General features: G+C 34.4%; 1 protein-coding gene across 2 annotated transcripts in view; it reads right to left on the reverse strand.

Moving 5' to 3' along the window:
* LOC110661564 (phosphatase IMPL1, chloroplastic) overlaps window positions 1-20,625 on the reverse strand; it is a 79,543-nt gene that overhangs the window by 16,702 nt on the left and 42,216 nt on the right. Inside the window, exons 4-8 of one of the 2 annotated variants that reach the window (XM_021820223.2) lie at window positions 18,498-18,586; window positions 16,697-16,754; window positions 16,566-16,600; window positions 11,678-11,776; window positions 11,443-11,556 (exon numbers count right to left, since the gene is read on the reverse strand). In XM_021820223.2, coding sequence (XP_021675915.2) covers window positions 11,443-11,556; window positions 11,678-11,776; window positions 16,566-16,600; window positions 16,697-16,754; window positions 18,498-18,586 — 395 coding nt within the window. Of the gene's footprint in view, window positions 1-11,442; window positions 11,557-11,677; window positions 11,777-16,547; window positions 16,601-16,696; window positions 16,755-18,497; window positions 18,587-20,625 lie in introns of both variants that reach the window. The other variant, XM_021820222.2, reaches the window with a different exon arrangement.

The raw sequence follows: 20,625 nt of genomic DNA on the forward strand, positions 1-20,625 counted from the left end.
TCGTCATGAGTTACTAAATTGGATCCAAAGTCTCTCAAATGTGTCTTCCTTGGGTACTCCGGATTCAAAAGGGTACCATTGTTTCTCTCCTACTCTTAATCGTTATCTTTTTTCTGCAGATGTAACATTTTTTGAGTCCACTCCATTTTTTCTCAATCATCCGTGTATGAGAGTCGGGGAGGAGGATGATATCTTAATATATCTTGCCCAATCAATGTCTAGTCCTCTCTCACACTGTTTCTTACGTCTCTAGACCTACTCGGCCTCCGTTGTTCATGTTTATTCCAGAGATTGGAGATTATTGACTCAGATCCTCCACCGGCTACTTCGTTGGGAGATCCTGTACCTCATCGATCATGATTACGATCTAGATTTACCCATTGCTCTTCGTAAAGGTAAACGTTCATGTACTTACCCTATCTCTTCTTTTGTTTCTTATAATCAATTGTCTTCTTGTTCTCGGTGTTTTGTTACTTCTTTAGACTCTGTTCCTATCCCTATCTTGTTGGTGAGGCCTTTGTCTCATCTGGTGGTGTCTTGCTATGAAAGAAGAAATGGAGGCTTTAGATGCTAATGGTACATGGGAGCTGTTGCCTTTGCCCACCGGTAAGAAAGCTATTGGTTGCAAATGGGTATTCTGATGAAGGTAAATCACGATGGTTACGTGGCTAGGTTAAAAGCACGCCTTGTAGCAAAAGGATATGCTCGGACATATGGGATTGATTACTCGACACTTTTTCTCCTGTAGCTAAACTTATACATTCGCTTGTTTATCTCTTTAGCAGACTACATATGATTGGCCTCGCACCAATTGGATATCAAGAATGCTTTCCTTCATGGTGATCTTCAGAGGAGGTGTATATGGAGCAACCACCGGGTTTGTTGCTCGGGAGTTGGGTAAAGTTTGTAGGCTTAAGTCTCTTTATGGCTTGAAACAAAGTCCTAGGGCCTGGTTTGGGAGATTCGGTGAAGCGATGCAGAATTTGGTATGCAAAAGAGTAAGTGTGATCACTCGGTATTTTATAAGCAATCGAGGCTGGTCTAATTCTCCAGTAGTCTATGTGGATGACATTATCATCACGGGAGTGACTCTGCAGTATTTCATCTCTTAAAACCTTCTTCCAAACCAGTTTGGACCAAAGACTTGGGATTATTAAAGTATTTTTGGGTATTGAAGTTATGAGAAGTAAGAAGGGTATTTTCTTGTCTCAAAGAAAATATGTCATCGATCTATTGATGACAGGAAAATTAGGTGCTAAGCCTTGTAGTGCACCAATGACTCCAAATTTACAAGCATAGCAGGGGATAGTGAGTTGTTTGAAGATCCGAGAGATACAGAAATTGGTAGGAAAATTGAACTACCTTCATGTCACTCGTCCCGACATTGCTTATGCCGTTAGTGTGGTAAGTCGGTTTATGTCTTCCCCAAGCTGTTGCTCATTGGGAAGCCTTGGGACAAATCTTGTGCTATCTGAAGGGAGCTCGGGAAGAGGTTTGTTATATGGTAATCATGGGCATTTGAATGTTGAATGTTTTTCGGATGCCGAAATTTGGATCTAAGGTTGATAGGAGGTCAACTCTGGATATTGCGTTTTTGTTGGAGGAAATTTGGTGTCTTGGAAAAGCAAGAAGCGAGTGTAGTTTCTCGATCTAGTGCTGAATCCGAATCTGAGCCATGGCACAATCGGTATGTGAGGTAATGTGGATATTTCAATTACTAGATGAGACAGTTTTAAGACCCCCAACCTGCGAAATTGTGGTGTGATAATTAAGCTGCTCTCCATATTGCTTCTAATCCGGTATTTCATGAGCGGACCAAACATATTGAGATTGATTGTCACTTTGTTCGTGAAAAGATTCAACAACAGATCATCTCAAAAGGACATATCAAAACTGGAGAGCAGTTAGGAGATATTTTCACAAAAGCTCTGAATGGAGCTAGGATTGACTACATTTGTAACAAGTTGGGCATGATTAACATCTATGCTCCAACTTGAGGGGGAGTGTTATGGAAAGTCAATCATTATATTATTTCTGTGTATATTACGTATTACGTATTCCTATTTAGGATTTCTTATTTAGGATTTCTTCCTAATTAGTATAACACAATTATAGGAATCAATTGTATATAAATACCCATGTACAGATTAATTGAAATCAATGAGAATCATCTCTTTCTACATCTCTTTCTACAAATATGTTGTTTATCATTGAAATCAAATAGATAAAAATAAATCTTGCATGATGCATGTGACCCTAGGTGAAAATTTTTGAATTCAATGGTATAAACTTGTGTTTTTCACGCTTTCGTTCTTTCAATTGGTATCAGAGCCACTATATTTGCCATTTAGATTGTTGATTATATGATTTAATTGTGCGTTTTGATCATGAGATGATTTATCCATTGCTGGTTGCAATGGAAGTGTGGCGGCATGCAAAAGAACACCTTCATGGTGCGCAAGGTTTGTGGCTTCATGGGTGGCTCAAGGTTTCGCTTTTTAATTTGCAATTGTTGTATGATCTAAAAGTTCATCCTATACCTAATTAAATTGTTTAATTAGAATTTCAATCACACAATTAAATTTTGATTCAAATCAGAATTTTAAAAATTGTTTGAATGTGATTCAAATCTGAATTTTTAAAGTTGTTTAAATCATATTTAAATCTGATTTTTTAAAGTTATTTGAATAATATTCAAATCTGAATTTTTAAAAATTATTTGAATGTGATTCAAATCTGATTTTTAAAAAATTGTTTGAGTGTGATTCAAATCTGAATTTTTAAGGTTGTTTGAATGTGATTCAAATCTGAATTTTTAAATTTATTTGAATCATATTCAAATCTAGTTTTTTAACTTGAATATGAGATATTCAATTTAATTTAAGTATGTATGTTTTATTTAATTGTTAAATAGTGATATGCATGATGGATGATCATGGACTATAAAAGACCAATGTGATTGGATTTAATTCTTTATGTTTCTTTGGAATTGTAAATTAATTAATTTATTTTAATTTATTTTGGACATGTATTATTAAGGTTGTAATAATTTTTGGGTTGTAATTTCATTTATTTAGTTTTTGTAAATTCGCCTTGGTATGCCAAGGATTACTATGTAATTGGACTGCAAGAAGTTCAAGGAGGTCAAGAGCATTGGTGGGACCAGTGGGAGGAATTCAAGATCAAGTGTTAATTATGTACTCCTTCAGCAACTCTTGTAAAATGAATGAATGAAATGCACCTAGGAATGCCCTGATTCAATTCTTGGTGGCTCAGAATTGAATCTCTTAGAAATTCCATGATCATATCATATTTACTGCTTATCCATGAATGCATTAGATGTATGGGAATGTATGAAATTATATGATATATGCATGCTAAATGGATCATGTGCAAAGTGAGACCTTAATAGTAATTAGGATGACCATAAAATCTTCCAAATAAATGATTAAGTTGGAAATACTATAATTAAAGTAATTATAACATGGGCCCTCCATTGAGACAATTATTTTAAGAAATTTTAAATAGTTGTATAAGATGCAATTAATTTAAGAGATTTTCATAAGAATAATTGTTAAGCATGAGATGTTGTAAATATGTAAATGGTTTGGTGGCCAATATTGGATGTACCTGAGGACATTAAAATTATTTGCATAATTACTGGCTCAATGGGATCAACTTAACTAATGCAAGATAAGTCAATAATGGATGTACCTGAGATTTTGAGCATTAGGGGCTAGGTAAAGGATTGAACCTCACATGAGATATGATGGGCAAGGAGTTGCTCACTTATAATTTATTGTAATTCCAATAATGGATGTACTTGAGGATGATCAATAGAATTATAAGAATTCAATCACCCACTGGAAATCCATCCAACTAGGATTTCCGTTTTCTACTTTGGAAGTGTAGGATTCGCTAAGTTAGTGGGAGGACCAATTTAATTAAAAGACCATAATCATTTTGGTTAATTACTTGATACATTTACTAATTAATCTGGTTATTTTCTACAGTTAATTTTCTGATAATAATGAGCACATAACAACCACCACCATCCAATATCCTTACAAGCATACTTGATCGCAATAGGTTGACAGGACCTAATCTCTCTGATTTGCTAAGAAATTTGAAACTTGTCCTGAACCTTGAACATATAGGGTATGTTCTAGATTCAAATGTTCCTGATTCCTTACCTCCAGAGGCCACTCCAAAGGAACATAAAACTTTGGACAAGTGGAAGGAACATGATATGAGAGCTAACTATTACATGCTTGCTTCCATGAGTAATGAGTTACAGAAGCAGCATGAGAACATGCAAAGTGCGAGTGAGATCCTCCTTCACCTACAAGAGTTATATGGTGAGCACAGCAGGAATGCTAGGTATAAGATATCTAGGCAGCTGTTCCGCATGAGGATGTCTGAGGGACAGAATGTTGGGGATCATGCCCACAAGATGATTCAGCTGATTGAGCAGTTGGAACATCTTGACTTCAACATGGATTTCCAACTACAGACGGATTTGATCCTTCAGTCCCTTCCTGAGTCTTTTGGGAATTTTGTGATAAATTTTCATATGACTAAACAGGAATACACCTTAGCTGGTTTACTCAACATGCTGGCTATTGCCCAAAAGAATATGTCAGGCAACAAAGAAAAAGAGGTAGCTTTGATTGTATCTTCTTCTACTAGAAAATCCAACAAGAAGAAGGGCAATAAAAAAAAGAAATCTCAGATTCCTGGTCCTTCCAAGAAAATAGCTAAACAGAAAAAAAAAAAAAAAAAGACTAAAGCTGATGAAGGCAAAGGAAAGTGTTTCCACTGCCAGAAGGATGGGCACTGAAATAGGAACTGCCCAGAGTATAGCAATCTAAAAGAATGCAATGCCATAGTGAAAATCAACTCAAGTTCAAAATATATTTGATACTTAAGGTTATGTCATGTTGCAGAAGATAGGATTAGAAAACTGGAGAAAATAGGAATTTTATCCTCATTGGGCTCTGATCCTACTCCAACTTGTGAATCTTGTCTTCAGGGCAAAATGACTAGATCACCCTTTGTTGGACAAGGGCTAAGAGCTGAAAATATTTTGGATCTAATACATAGTGATGTATGTGGTCTATTTAAGGAAATGGCTGGAGGCGGTTTTCATTACTTTATTACCTTTACTGATGATAAATCAATGTTTGGGTATTTGTATTTGATAAAATACAAACATGAATCCTTTGAAAAGTTCAAAGAATTTAAATCGGAAGTAGAAAATCAAACAGGAAAGAGTATTAAAGCTCTTCGATCAGATCGTGGAGGTGAATATTTGAGTACTGAATTTGATGAATACTTGAGAGAGCACGGCATTGTTTCCCAGCTGACTCTTCCAGAAACGCCACAACTGAATGGTGTATCTGAAAGGAGAAATCGTACCCTATTGGATATGGTACGTAGTATGATGAGCTATACTGATATGCCAATCTTCTTTTGCATTAGAATCAGCTTTGTATATTCTGAATAGGATTCCATCAAAATCAGTTTCTTCCACACCTTATGAGATATGGCATGGAAGAAAACCAAGTCTTAAGAATGTTAAGATTTGGGGTTGTCCAGCTTATATCAAAAAGTTGAACACTGATAAATTGGAAACCATGTCAGAAAAATATCGATTTGTTGGATATCCAGAAGATAGTTTTGGATATTATTTTTATTTGCCTACTTCACAAAAGGTTGTGATAAGTAGAGATGCCACATTTCTTGAACAACAGTTTGTTCAAGAAGGAGGCAAAGGAAGGCAAATAGAGTTAGAATTGGAGAATTCTAACCAACCAACAGATCAGATGGATATAGATCCATCTAGTCAACCTACACCCGTTGATGAAACATCTACAGCTGTTCCTCATAGAACAACCAGGGTATCTCACCCACCAGTGAGATATGGTTTCCTTAATGAAGAAGAACAAGAATTCTCTACTCATGAAGAAGTAGATCATGGAGATGATCCACTCACCTATGAAGAAGTTATATCAGATATAGACTCTTCAAAATGGATTGATGCTATGAAATCCGAGATTGATTCCATGTATAAGAATCAAGTTTGGGATCTTGTTGACCCACCTGAAGGTATTATACCTATAGGGAACAAATGGGTTTTTAAAAGAAAATTGGTTTTGATGGAAAGCTAGATACTTATAAGGTAAGGCTATTAGCGAAAGGGTTTCGCCAAAGGCAAGGAATCGACCATGAGGAGACTTTCTCGCCCGTTGCCATGCTTAAATCAATTAGGATTCTATTAGCAATAGCTGCATACTATGATTATGAGATTTGGCAGATGGATGTCAAAACAGCTTTTCTCAATGGATATATTGAAGAAAACATTTTCATGGAACAACCTAGGGGTTTTGAATCCCAAGATGGTTCCAAGGTATGCAAGGTAAAACGATCTATTTATGGGTTGAAACAAGCTTTGAGGAGTTGGAACATTCGTTTTGATGAAGCCATTAAATCCTTTGGTTTTATCAAAAATGAGGATGAGCCATGTGTATATAAGAAGGTTAGTGATAGTGCTATCACTTTCCTTGTCTTATATGTCGATGACATACTGTTGATAGGTAATGACACAGGTATGTTTACAACTGTAAAGGTATGGTTGTCAAATACATTCTCCATGAAAGACTTAGGGAGACAACCAATATTCTTGGGATTCGCATCTATAGAGATAGAGCGAAAGAATAATTGGTTTATCCCAAAGTCTATACTTGGAAAATGTGTTAAAAAGGTTTAATATGCTTGATTCCAAGAGAGGATTGTTACCAGTGAGACATGGTATCCATCTTTCTAAAGAGATGTCTCCAAAGACACCTGAAGAAAGAGATAAAATGGCCAAGATTCCATATGTTTTGGTTATTGGAAGTTTAATGTATGCGATATTGTGTACTAGGCCGGATATCGCATATGTTGTTAGTTTGACTAGCAAGTATCAATCCAATCCAGGTTTGAAACACTGGATAGCTGTCAAGAATATCCTTAAGTACTTGAGAAGAACTAAGGATTTATTCTTGATCTATGGAGGTAGAGACTTGCAATTGGATGGTTATACTGATTCTGATTTCCAATCAGATATCGACGATAGAAAGTCTACCTCTGGATTTGTGTTCATTTGTAATGGAGGTGAAGTCAGTTGGAAGAGTTCCAAACAGAGCACGACTGCAGATTCCACTACCGAGGCTGAGTATATTGCTGCATCAGATGCTGCAAAGGATGCTGTTTGGATAAAGAAGTTCGTGACAGAACTTACAGTAGTTCCTTCCATTGAGTCAGCAGTTCCACTACACTGTGACAACAATGGAGCAGTCATACAGGCTAAGGAACCAAGGTCTCACCAAAAATCCAAACACATAGAAAGGTGCTACCACATTATCAGAGAAATGGTTGGACGAGACGATGTAGCCATGCAGAAAATAACATCAGCTGAAAATTCAGCTGATCCATTCACTAAGCCTATGTCACAGACTCAGCTAGACCGATATCTTGAAAAGATGGGTCTAAGATATTCTAATGAATGGCTCTAGTGCTAGTAGGAGATTGTTAGTAGTATGCCCTAGAGCATATCATTCAGTATGTATCTTGTACATGTTTTTATTAATAAAAAGTATTTCCACTTTTCCGTTTACAAAATATATTTATGTGTAATAGAAAAGGTCCATTGATATTTTGTTAGAAATTTTATTCTTATTAAAAATATAAGTGACAATATTTCTAGCACAAATTATCATAAATAGGTTCACAATCGAGGATACTTCATAATAAGGTCATGACTTATCCAGAAAGATTGTATTCATGTTTGTTCCCAAGTTATTTATATGAGATATAAATAAGATGGAATGGTGAGTCTCATGCCATATAACAAACATGATAGGCACTTATACATGATAAGTAGGCCGAACTAGTGACACTTATGATAAAAACATGGAGTTTACTCTTGTCAATGCATTGTCATAAATCATATCAGTGCATATAATCTTTAGACCTGAGATAGCACAGTTATCTTGTATATAGGTGGTTTGAGTTTAATACTGCTTTCATACTTGTACTATGTATGGGTATATGGGCATGTGTTGGCTTCTACTAGTTATATATGGAGGTAGGTGTTAATCAAAATAGAATCTGTTCCTCTAAGTAAATAGAGATAAAATCCTATGTTCATTTAATTGTTCTTGATGTTTCAAGTTCCTGGCTAGGACAGATAGATTTAATCAGAAAAGAGTTTCTGATGAGAAAATCTTTTAATCAAGAACTGGAATTAAAAGAGAACATAATATTCATAGCAAATGGAGTTTGACATAAACCATGACTCCAGCTTGAGTTGGGATTTTGTAACAGAGAGATTCTAGTGCATGGTAACATATGATTATAGGTTCATTTAAGGTAAACCTTATTACTGATTGGGTGGCCATGGCATGCTATGCTAGGTGTTAACCATGGTCTATGAGGTCCATAAAATGATTTAGAGAAATCATTTATGGTAAGAAAGAGTTCTGATGATATTAAGAGTTGATATCATATCTCATTGCCAATTAGTGATGAGCTTAGTAAGTCACACACATACACAAGTTATCACCTAATTAAATATGATTTAATTAATTAATTAATTAAAGAGTTTAATTGATTAATTAAATAGGTTTGGTTTGCAATTAGATTGCAAAGTCCCTAGCATGACTTGAAACCAAATCTAAATTATTGGATGTATAGTATACGTTAAATTTATATTTAAAGTGTTTAAATATGAATTTAATTAATGAGAAATTAATTAATAGAGATTAATTAATTAATTTATATTTGATATAAATTAATTAGAAGAAGAGAAATAGTTATTTTGAGTTGAGAACTCAAAATTAAGACACGGGCATTTTGATCATTTCACAGGGTGACATGTGGCACCATGAGATGGTGACACATGGCATTACACATAAGCTTGCCAAATGTCTTTTAATCATGTAAGATTATTAAAATTAAGATTAAATATAGGTTTGATACTTGGCACAATGTGATTGGGTCAATTAAACCTAGAGCTAATCAGAAGGTGACATGTGACAAGGGTTTTAAGTGGTGACCTAGCTATATAAGGAAAAGGATGAAAAGAAAAATACCTAGCTGCTATTTATTTCATTGTGGCTGCCCCAAAGCACCTCTCCCTTTCATCTTCTTCATCTCTCATCAATTCAAAGAGATTAACTAATAATCTCTTGAATTAAAAATACTAGAAATCGTTTCTAGTGTCCTGTTTACATCTTTAATCCCTTAAAAGGCAGAACTTAATTTTCTAATTCATAGAAAAAGCTTTAGAAGCTGTTCAAGGGCTGCCATAGATGTTCTTGGTATAGACAAGCTAGAGGGACAACATCTGGTGTCCTGAAGACGCATCTCAAAAGCGCAAAAATACTACAGTGCATCAAGAGGTTAGTGTGTTTGTTCTTGATTTAATCTAGGATTTTAAAATTAATCTGATTAATTTTAAAATCTTAAATGGCAAATACAGATCCAAAAACATATTAAAAGAGTTTTAATATGTTATTTATCATTGAAATCAAATAGATAAAAATAAATCTTGCATTATGCATGTGACCCTAGGTAAAAATTTTTGAATTCAATGGTATAAACTTGTGTTTTTCACGCTTCTGTTCCTTCAGTCTTCCTGGTTAAGAGGAAGTCAATTTGGCTTCTATGTTGTCCACTATTGAAAGTCACTAAATGTGATTCTCTTTTTATAAAGTAGGTATTTGCTAGTATTAGATCGTATGCCATAGCAAAATCCAGGATGCTTTTTTCCTCCTTATTCGGCTGTCAAAATCAAAACCTCCATAAACATTCTCATAACCTTGCCTATCACTTCCCACATGTCCATTCAAATCTCCACCGATGAAAACATTCTCTTCATTCGGTATGCTTTGCATTAGATCATCCATATCTTCCCAAAACTTTTGTTTACTCTCACTATCTAGTCCTATTTGTGGGGCATAAGCACTAACTACATTTATTGTTTCTCCTTTTAGTACTAGCTTTACTAGTATAATTCTATTTCCTACTCTTTTCACAGCTATTACAGCATCTTTCAATATCATGTATATGATTATGCCCACTCCGTTCTTGTTTTTCTCTTTTCCAGTAAACCACAGTTTGTACCCTGAATTACTCACTTCCTTGCTTTTCTCTCCTACCCATTTAGTCTCCTGAATACAAGTAATATTCACCCTTCCCCTTTCCAAGGTATCCACAAGCTCCATTAATTTTCTTATAAGTGATCCAACATTCCAAGTACCAACTCTGATTCTCCCCCTATCCTGTTCCTTCCTAATTGATCTCCTTTTTTTATGATATCTTCTATTGTTCTCTATGTCTATCTTGTGTTCTGTTTCACTATTTGTTCTACTATCTGTCCTATGGACTAACTTCTTTACCCACACCAGTCCATGATATAGGAACCCTTGCTCATTTAACACCACAGGCGCTGGCATGGAGCGTCGCTTTCGGTGAACACCCTACACTTTTGTATATTTCTCACTACACCCGGGCTTTGATGTAACGCGTCTTAAGTAGATGACACCCCAACGTTTATATCATTTGAATCCATATCATAAGGTGTGACAAAATTTTTACGCTGGTTGTCACCTACCGCAACCCTTCTCCTTTACCTGGGCTTGGAACCGGCTAAGCGCAGACTACTTAGGCGGAGTTCTATTTTGTATTCTATAATAAATTCCCAATCATACTTTAGGGAAATTATCAAGCTTTTCTTCACAAAAAATCCTCTTCTATCTTTTCACAATATCAAACCAAAGGGGATACTACCTTCATGCATGTTTTTACTTGGTATTTCTAAGGAAAATTAGGTATGTCAAGTGACATCAAAGAGGAAAGATGCTCAAAGATTATGGCATTATTGTTGTCATTTAAAGTATTTGGTTGAAGAGAAATGCTTGGATCTTCAAGAATAAAACTTCTTTTTTTTTTTTTGTCTTCAACTTGTTTTGTTTTTAAGGGTTTTAAAGGAGTGTTTTTACCTCATATGCAATAAGATTGAAGGTTACAAGTTTATTAGTGTCTTTTTCCCTAGTGCACTTTTGTGAAAGATCAAGGTCATCAAAATCAGTAAATTTTTTATCCAAATAGTAAATTCATCTTAACACAATATCACCATGGGCACGCATCCCAACCCCATTAAAAATACAAATGAAACAAAATTAGTAACTTATGAACCAATTTGATAAAATTAAAAGAAAAAATGTAAAACTAAAAAAATGAGTAGATTCAAAACTTTCCATGTCATTATGCCTTCATAAAATATTCTTCCAATTAGGGGGGTAAAAAAGTAACATGCTACAAGGTCATATTTCCAAAAGAAAAGAGGAGTGTAACTGCATATTAAGCAAAAGCATATATCAAGATAAAGAACCATACCAAAACACCAGCAGCCATATCCCATGGTTTTAGACGGTATTCCCAATATGCTTCTACAATCCCTAATGCTACATGGCACATGTCAACTGCAGCAGCACCAAGCCTTCTCACACCCTACACAGTACAATTGGAGAGAGAGAGAGAGAGAGGAGAAAATAAAATATTTTATGCAACTCAGTTATAAAATATCTAATTAGACAAATGGAAATTTTAAAGGGGAAAAAGTAAACAGTACCCTGCTAACATCAGTATATTCCTTGAATAATTCAATATTAGTAGTCCATGCGTCATCATGATCATAACCGAAGCCAGTCACAAGAAGAGATTGCTCCACCTAAAAAGCAATAAGGTGAGCAAATGCTAAATGAGAAGACACAATTTTCAAAAACCATCGAGCAACTTTATAGTTATAATCTACTTTGATCATATAATCAGCATTCTTTAATCCCCTATTGCTCAACGGGAAACCCAATTACAAAAAAAAAGGGAAACCTTAAAGATAGCAGCATGCAGTCAACCCATTTTCCACCCCTAAATGATTTCGAATCTAAAAGGAGCTTCAAGTTTCAAACCAAAGTCATTTGGACCCATAACCCATTTGTGCTTAATTTCCAAAGATCTTAGGAAGCAATGCATGACTTCTCTATCTTTGCAGGGTTGTTTCTCAAAATATGTTAGGAATTAAAATATGAGTAATATTTCATTGGAAAGTAAACTTCTTAAGCTTTCCATTGATGTAAAATTCATAAAATTTGCAATTCATTTCATAGGTTAATTTGTCATGGAAACACGGTGTTTTGTATGCTTGTATTTTGCTTGCTTTGTTCATGTTTGGTTATAAGCAACCTTGATTGTTTCTATGTTAACATGCATTTGGCTAATAACTTTTTAGCGAGATTTGAACCATATAAACTAGGCATCTCAAATTTTCAAAAATAGGTTACAGGTCCAAATCCAATAAAATATAAGAAAAAATAGAGCCTCCAAAGTAGAAGTAACAAATCTACCTTGGGCGATCAAGTCAAAAGTGACCATAATCCATTGTTTTGCTTATATCTTGAGCTACAAAATGAATTTTTATTAAGGTCAAGTGCACTGGAAAGTAGATCTTAGGCACAGATCACATTCATGAGCATATTTGTACGGATCACCACTCATCAGCATAATTGTATAGATCATCTTAGGCATAGGTCACCTTCATGAGCATACATATATAGGTCATAGGGCATAGGTCATTATGGTTTAGATCATCTTTGGCATAAGCCATATTCATAAGCATAATGCTTTATGTCATATGTTCGCATCCCAGATATCCAAAATTTTTCATAGTAGAGTTCTAGTGCCATGTTTTGAAAGTTTTGCACCTCAAATGCTCCATTCTTTTTGTGCATCGAGTGACCCTCAATTCACTCTTGCATCTCGAGTGCCCAAAGGTTTTCACAATATAGGTTTACTATCATATTTTGAAAATTTTGCAGCATGAATGGCCAAAAGTGTTTCATATCTAGGTTACAGTATCTTGTTTTGAAAAAGTTTTACACCCCGATTGTCAAACTTTCATTTTGAAAGATAAAAAAGAATGATGAGAATTTTACTTTATTTTAAAAGTGTATAAAAATGGTATGTTTAGTTCAACATTGATGTTATTTTCTAATGCAAAAATTGTCGATAAGGCACATATGAAGACACTTTATTTCTACACCACCAAAAAAATTTGAAACCTAGAAGGTGTTAGTATTTATGCACTATAGCAAAATTAAAGTCCTAATCTAATTAGGATTTGTGTGTTGACTAATTAATTAAAATCCTAATTTAGTTTGGATTTAAATTTAGGGCATACTACAGATAGCGGTGCCAGATAGCCCATAATTGATGATAATGATTCAGTTGAAAAAGCTAGCACTCTCTCTCTTATTCTCTCCTCTCTCCCAAAATAGTTTTGGTAGATTTTCTATACTACAATTCGTGTGAATTACTGTTAGAGACAAAACTTATGGACGGTTAGTGGTTTGTGACAATCCAACCAATTTTTTGCTCATTATAGTATATATGTAACTCACATATTTGATATTAGGTACACAATGTATGATTAATTTATCTTTGCACTATAATCTTTTAGATGTTATCCTAACAGGAATTACTAATGTTAAATTATCTTTCCACTGCATTTATATATTATTAATTCCTAACATAAGGAACTTAAAGTGTAAAACCAAAATGATTTGGACTTGTTTGTGCTTAAACTATCATTGTAGGGTTGTTGCTCAAAATATGTTTGGAATTAAAATTATGAGTATTGTGTCATTAGAAAAGTAATTCATAAAATTTGCATTTTATTTAATAGGTGGAGTAGTCATACAAAGACAATGATTTGAATTCTTGTATTTTGCTTATTTTGTTGATGTTTGCTTATGCGCAAACTTGCTTGTTTTGTGATAACATGCATTTGGCTAAAAATGCTTGCTTGCATGTTTTAGTGAGCAGTTGAGTGTAGACATCTATTTTTGCACCAGACAACATTATGTCTGCACATGATTTGATGGTGAAAGGAGTCTAATGATAAAAATCCGTAATATCACAAGAATGAATATGAGCAATAATTCTTGAAACACCTAATAACTAATTTAGAAGAGATAGAAATGGTTGAAAAGGAAAAAAATATTTTCCAAAATGAGCAATGGATCACCAAGGATAAAATATCATTTTGAGGGGGATACTGGAGGCTAATTTTGGGGCTATCATTTAGGATTTTTTATCAACCAAAGTTAGGGCTTTGCTCCCTCTAAATATTGGATTAATTGGACACTTTTGGGTTTTAGGCCCAAACAGTGAATATGGATAGGGTTTGACTGTGTCAAAATTCAATAATGGGCTTAGTTTTGGGTTTTAGGAAGAAATATGCTTCGGGCAAAATCATATTTCAAACGAATGTCTAACGCACATAGAAGCCTAATATGATTAGAATCCTTACGCCGAATATGTTACATTCGTAAAATGACTTCACATGTAAATTAATTTAGAAACATAATAATTAAAAAAAGAACGTAATCAAGGCTAACTAAAATAGATAGAAATGTGGCATATAGGATAGTAATTATTCAATTTTCATTATTGACATATTTTATGATTCTTTTTTGTTTATGCCTTATGGTTGTCTTGTATGATTATGCACGCACAATTTATTTAAATGCATTTGTATGATTAAAAGGATTAACAACAAACCATTAAGACAGGACTAATAATATGATGAAGTGGAGGCCAATTTGGTTGCATTGACGGCAACTACTAAACTCGGGTGAAAAGTGTGCCTAACTTCTTTCATTCTTCATACCCACTATTCTGAACACAGTTCATTAGGCTTATAGTTATGAAAGATAGTGGAACTTTGTGAGAGGTATATGGCACTTCCTTCAACTATTTCTTAGGTGGCGACTCCATCAATCATCCGCCATTGTGATGTATTTCAAGCACTATTATAGTGTTAAGGAAGTAGCACTAACCAAATTGTGATCAAATTCATTATGGCCCATAGTATGAGATTTGAACCATAGTAAACTAGATGTCTAAAGATTCAGGTTATAAGTCCAAATCTGATAAAAGATGAGGAAAAAAGGCACCTCCAAAATTGAATTACCAAATATGCCCTAGGTAATCAGGTCAAAACTAACCTCAGTCCATTGTTTTGCTTACATATGGAGCTACAAAATGAATTTTTTAGTGATGTCAAGTGCAACGTAAACTAAATAGCCTAAATTTCCAACTATATACGGGTCATCCAAACTTAAGACTTGCAAGCTAACTCTAGCTGCTTTCTAAGCTCCTTGTTAACCAAAAAATTCTTTTTGGCCTCGTTGTCCCACATCGCCAGCTTATAGACCTTGGGACCTCTATATAACTTGTTAGCCTCTCTAACCTTAGCACCTAGGTTTTAAGGTTGGGCTTGGACATTTAACATGGTATAAGAACCAAGTTCCCTTTCCTTTGGGTCATTTCTCACAGGCTTATGTGGAGGAGGACTGTTAAAAAAAAATTCTTCTTGATCACTTTGTCCCACATTGTTTGCTTAAACCTGGTGTTTCAAAAACGAAGTTGAAATCAGTTAAATTCCTCTCAAGTTCCAGTTCATCAAGCACTTAAAAAGAATTTTGCCTTCCAAAAATGTTTTCATTCTTAGCTTTCGAAAAAACCCTTCACAAGGAGGCCAAAGAAGTATAGGGATTTTGATTCTTTATTCAATTGAAATGTGTAAGCATGTTGGCCTATTATCCTATCGTCAAATCAACATTTTCTAAATTTATTTTTTTTTCTTATAATTATTCTTGATTATTTCTTTTGTTTTGCTTATGTATTTCATATAAAAAATTCTTTTAAGTTTGTTTTCGGTTTGATTACTACTAAATTTAAACATTTTATTATATTTTATAATTGTGGTATCCCTAGAATCCCAATTTTAAGTCAGGATGGAAATTCTTGTTTACTTTAATTTGATCATAACTATGGATGATCTAATTCTATTATGTGTGATACAATTGTCATGGTTGAGGTCAATAAAGAATTCTTTAACCATTTTGTTGGAGAATCACAACTCAAGATGGTCCCTAACACCTTTCCATCCCGAGCATAGTCCTTATACCAGTCATGAGTTGCACATTATCAATTTTCATAAATCATTAGACAATAAATTGGAGTTATTTAATGTTTGTTTTATTTTCCTTTAAGTAAAGTGGTGACTCTTTTAAAGTCTCTTGAGGAAGAGTCATTATGTATGTGAGTCCAACTTTAAAAGGATTCTAGCCTCAGGGTCTCACGCATTCTCACTTTATTTTGTTTGTTTCTTATCCATTTACCTTTTGCTTGATAGCAATTCTAGAAAAAAGATGAGGAATGATATGATGGAGAGGGTTTGGGGGGGGAGGGGGGGTGGCCCGGGAGCGCTATTGTGAACAACTCTGAAAGAATGAGTCTCCTCTCTAAGGAAGTCAAGATGTCATAAAACATGCCTCATCAGACGATATTTTAAGCAGAACAGCACTGGGTAAAGTCTACTTATACTACAATTTAGTAACATTTCTAAAAGCTTATGGGTGAAAAATATGATCCTTCACCTTATCAGTTTGACTCACATGAATTTTGTGGCCATTACAAAATGCTCCCCCACCTAAAAAATGAAAAGTAGTTCAAACCAGGGATAACAAATAACATAGCAAAGCAACTAAAATGAAAGACATAACTACATTAAATAGGAATTTCTTACCAGCAGTTGCAGAAAATATACGTGTATTCCATGCCATAGAGCCCCCAACAAACTCTACCTAAAAATAGAAAAACCACATCTAAATTTATCTTTTTCTTTGCTTGTTGTTCAATGTTAAGTAGCTTGTTCATCTTTTTCTCTTTTCAGATATTGAAAATGAATCAAACAAGTTTTCATCTAACATCTTTTAAACAAAATGCAAGGATACATATGCATCGAAAGGTGTATGTATGGTTTCTAGAGCATGGAACTTTATCCTAATCAACTGGATTTATGTAGAAAGATTAAATTTCATGCAAAATAGCTTCTTGACACATTATGATTTCCTATTTTTACATTGGATGATTAGTATCGCTTGTATGATCTCAAATGTCAGGCAACATGAACTATGTTGAAGCGTGAAAAAAATGAACTATGTTGAAACAAGAGGAAGCAGTCTTCATTTAGCAAATATTCATCAAAATAAAATCTTCAATCACTAGGCACTATAAATGCTCATTGAAGAGGACTGCAGCTATTTAAAATATTCTGGATGTTTTTCACCCATGAAAGGAACCACAAGCTATAACTGCTGCCATTTATATTTCAATTACTGTGATATTTAATTGCCACTATAAATTTCAAACCTAATGAACAGTCATGCCAGTTAGATGCATTACGCCACAAACACAGCTCAAGCACTCTTCAGTACATATTGCATGAAATGACAAAATCTTCTTTGTTTTCAAAACAAAAGAAAATTACAATTTCAGACACGGAAAAAATGAGATTAACATGAAATAACTAACATAATAATAAATTTTAAAACAAACAGAAAGAACCATTCTCATCTCATGTCTACATTATAATAGTGGGCAGCCTTTTGCAATTGATTTTTTTTTTCTCGGTACATTCAAGTCAAACAAGTTGTTGAATCTCCATAATGCATCTAAATGAACGAAAAATAACCAACTTCTTTTTCTCCTTTTCCTTTCAGATGGAAATCCATGCCCTAAATTCTATTAAAAGCATCCATTCAAAGCTCTCTTGTAGACAATCATTGTCATGCAATTGACATTTGCCTCCAATTTAAAGCCTGTCTCACCTTTCTTGTAGAATTGTTTCAGTGATAAAATTTAAAGATGGAATATAGTATTTTCAACAGAAGCACTCAAGGAGAAAATTTGGCTTCAACAAGCATATGCCCTGCTCTGTTTCTATTTGCCTTTTCAACATAAGAATCATATTCAGTCCCATGTTTTACGGTATTTAATTTTAAAGAAAGAGTTTTTGATATCCAACCACACAGAAGGCTACTTTTTAAACAAAGGAGCCAAGGCAACCACCCACATAAAGAGTTGTACATGTTCAGCACTAGGAATAAGACTCCACAAAGTCCATCACAGATTGACTTGATTGGAAACATATGAGAAAATGTATTTATTCACTAACTCTAACAAGGAATAAACTAGGCATATAGTGATTCTTAGTCAACTGATTTCATCACACTACTCTAACCACATACAAAAATTTTCCTGTTAGAAAAACATATGTAAAATGCATAACCTTTAACAAACAATCTAAACCAGAAGCTGCATGTGAAATTGCCACATTACAGAATTGCAACTCCTGTTCTATCTCTACTTTTTTCCCGTTTTAGGCTCTTGCTGCTTGCTTTTTCTCTTCTAATAAATTTTCTATGTTGCTACATATCCAGTTATTCTATGTTGTACCAAGTCTGATGAAATGAAAAAGAATGGGAAATTGTAGCCAAACTTTTGGATTATTAAATTCAGCAAAGGCACAATATGTATATCAGTACCACGGCAGCAGCAGCAGGATTTCCTCGAAACAGAACTCCCACAGAAACAGCAAAGCTAGGATAACCATGTGCAAAATTTGTTGTTCCATCTGCATAAATAGCAATCCAATGATATACATGGTCACATACAAATAGATAAAGCACCCTTGGAAGAAACAACAACCACCGGCCCCCCCCCCCCCCCCCCCCCCCCCCCCCCCTCCTCTTCCTCCCTCTTTCCAACACACAAGAAAAAAAGGTCATGCAACTAAAATGCATGTGCCATTGAGCACTCGCAAAAACTCAGATATACACATCCAAATAAATAAAGATAGCATGTCTGCCACTTTAGACTTTGTAAATTTAGTATGTGGATAAGAATTCAGGGAAAGCAAATGGCAAAGAAGCACCTAAGAACAACCATTCTTACTAAAAGTTTTAGGAGGAAGTTGACAATACAGTTAGAGCATATCTGTTGAAATGACATAGTGCCACTTGCATTGTTGCATGATTTTAAAATGCCTATCAAGTAATAAGGTTAGTTCTTCTCCATTCTCCCACAGGTGCTATTTTACATGACTGTATACAAGTTAAGATAAATTTCCTCCAGTTAATGTATTTATTTCATATTATTGACTAGATTCATTTTCCATCCTGCTTTCCTTCCTCTCTACCCAACTTAGTGTAAATTCCAACATTTCCTTCCTTTCATTTAATCAACTTACTATTTCCTGCTTTCTAATTTTCCTTCCCTCCACTTGTTGATTTACATGTTCACTTGCAGTCTGACTTGACCTAAAGCACCTCCATCTGGGAGGTGGGAGCTCAAAAGAAATAAGGAGAGAGGAGCAATTTGAGGATTTGAAATTTGAGTGGAGTCATGAACAATTTTTGAATAATTGAAAGGAAGAGACATTGATGCTGTTAAGGGTTTTGGTTTGGGTGGAAGATATATGTCCTTGAGATTTTTGACGAAGGAACATATATGGGAACTTCGATGCTTTGTTACATTTCAAAGCTCTTTAGGGTTTCTCAAATTTGGAAATTCAAGTTGTTAAATTTGGAATAATAGATGGTAAAGGAGGTAATGAATGCTAGAACATCAGTTATGCAAAGAGAATCTCAAAAATTAGTCCACTTTATGTTTCATGCTTTGAGTAGAAAAATTTCCTCCTTAGAAATTTTATAACGAGATCTTTGGACTCTAGAAGTAGGGGTGTGCATGGTTCAGTATGGTTCCATGAATTGGAACCAAACCAAACAAAATTGAATTTTCAGTTCCAGTTCTATTCAGTTCTTTGATGCTTTGGTTCAGATTCAATTTTGTACAATCCGGTTCTCATGCGGGTCTCAATTTCTAAAAAAAATTATGTAATTGCTGCCACGTAAAGTCAAAACTAATTATAATCGAACTTAATTTTGAATACTGACATTCTAATTATAATGTGATCTTAAGTCAAGCAGTGGGATTGTATTTAGTGAAATTGAATACTAACATTAATTCCCAAATAATCTCACATTTACTACTATAATAAAAAAACCAATTACAGTCAAACATAATTTTCATCAATTCAAATTTGTTAGAATCCATGTAATTATTGGGTGTATCAGTAATTATAGGAAACTTATGTAATTATAATCCCTATAATTAGCTAGGTATCCCTGTAATTAGCTAGGTCTTTATTTAGTTTCCTTTTGTGTTTGTAACTCACCCTATATAAATAGGGAACCTTGTATATGGTTATACAATAAGAAGAAAAATTATTTTTCCTACAAATTTACTATTCTCAATATGGTATTAGAGCAGAGCCACTTTTTTTGGCATAAATTTCTCTGAACAGTACCGGGTCTAGGGTTTTATAAAGGTCAGTACTTAGAGCGCCGCCCACGACGAGAGTTGGACGTCACCACCCCCCTCAAACGACAGCCCACTTGTCGATCAGCACCTTCCCCGAGTAATCGCCGCCGTCTGACCACGTGCGTGAATACAAGTGCCTTGTTTGTCCCTGTTATGGAAAGTCAATCACTATGTTATGGAAAGTCAATCACTATATTATTTCTCTGTATATTCTGTATTATGTATTCCTATTTAGGATTTTTTATTTAAGATTTCTTTCTAATTAGTAGAACACAATTATAGGAATCAATT

The sequence above is a fragment of the Hevea brasiliensis genome, chromosome 11 (assembly GCF_030052815.1).
Source record: "Hevea brasiliensis isolate MT/VB/25A 57/8 chromosome 11, ASM3005281v1, whole genome shotgun sequence".
In the NCBI taxonomy this organism is placed as follows: domain Eukaryota; kingdom Viridiplantae; phylum Streptophyta; class Magnoliopsida; order Malpighiales; family Euphorbiaceae; genus Hevea; species Hevea brasiliensis.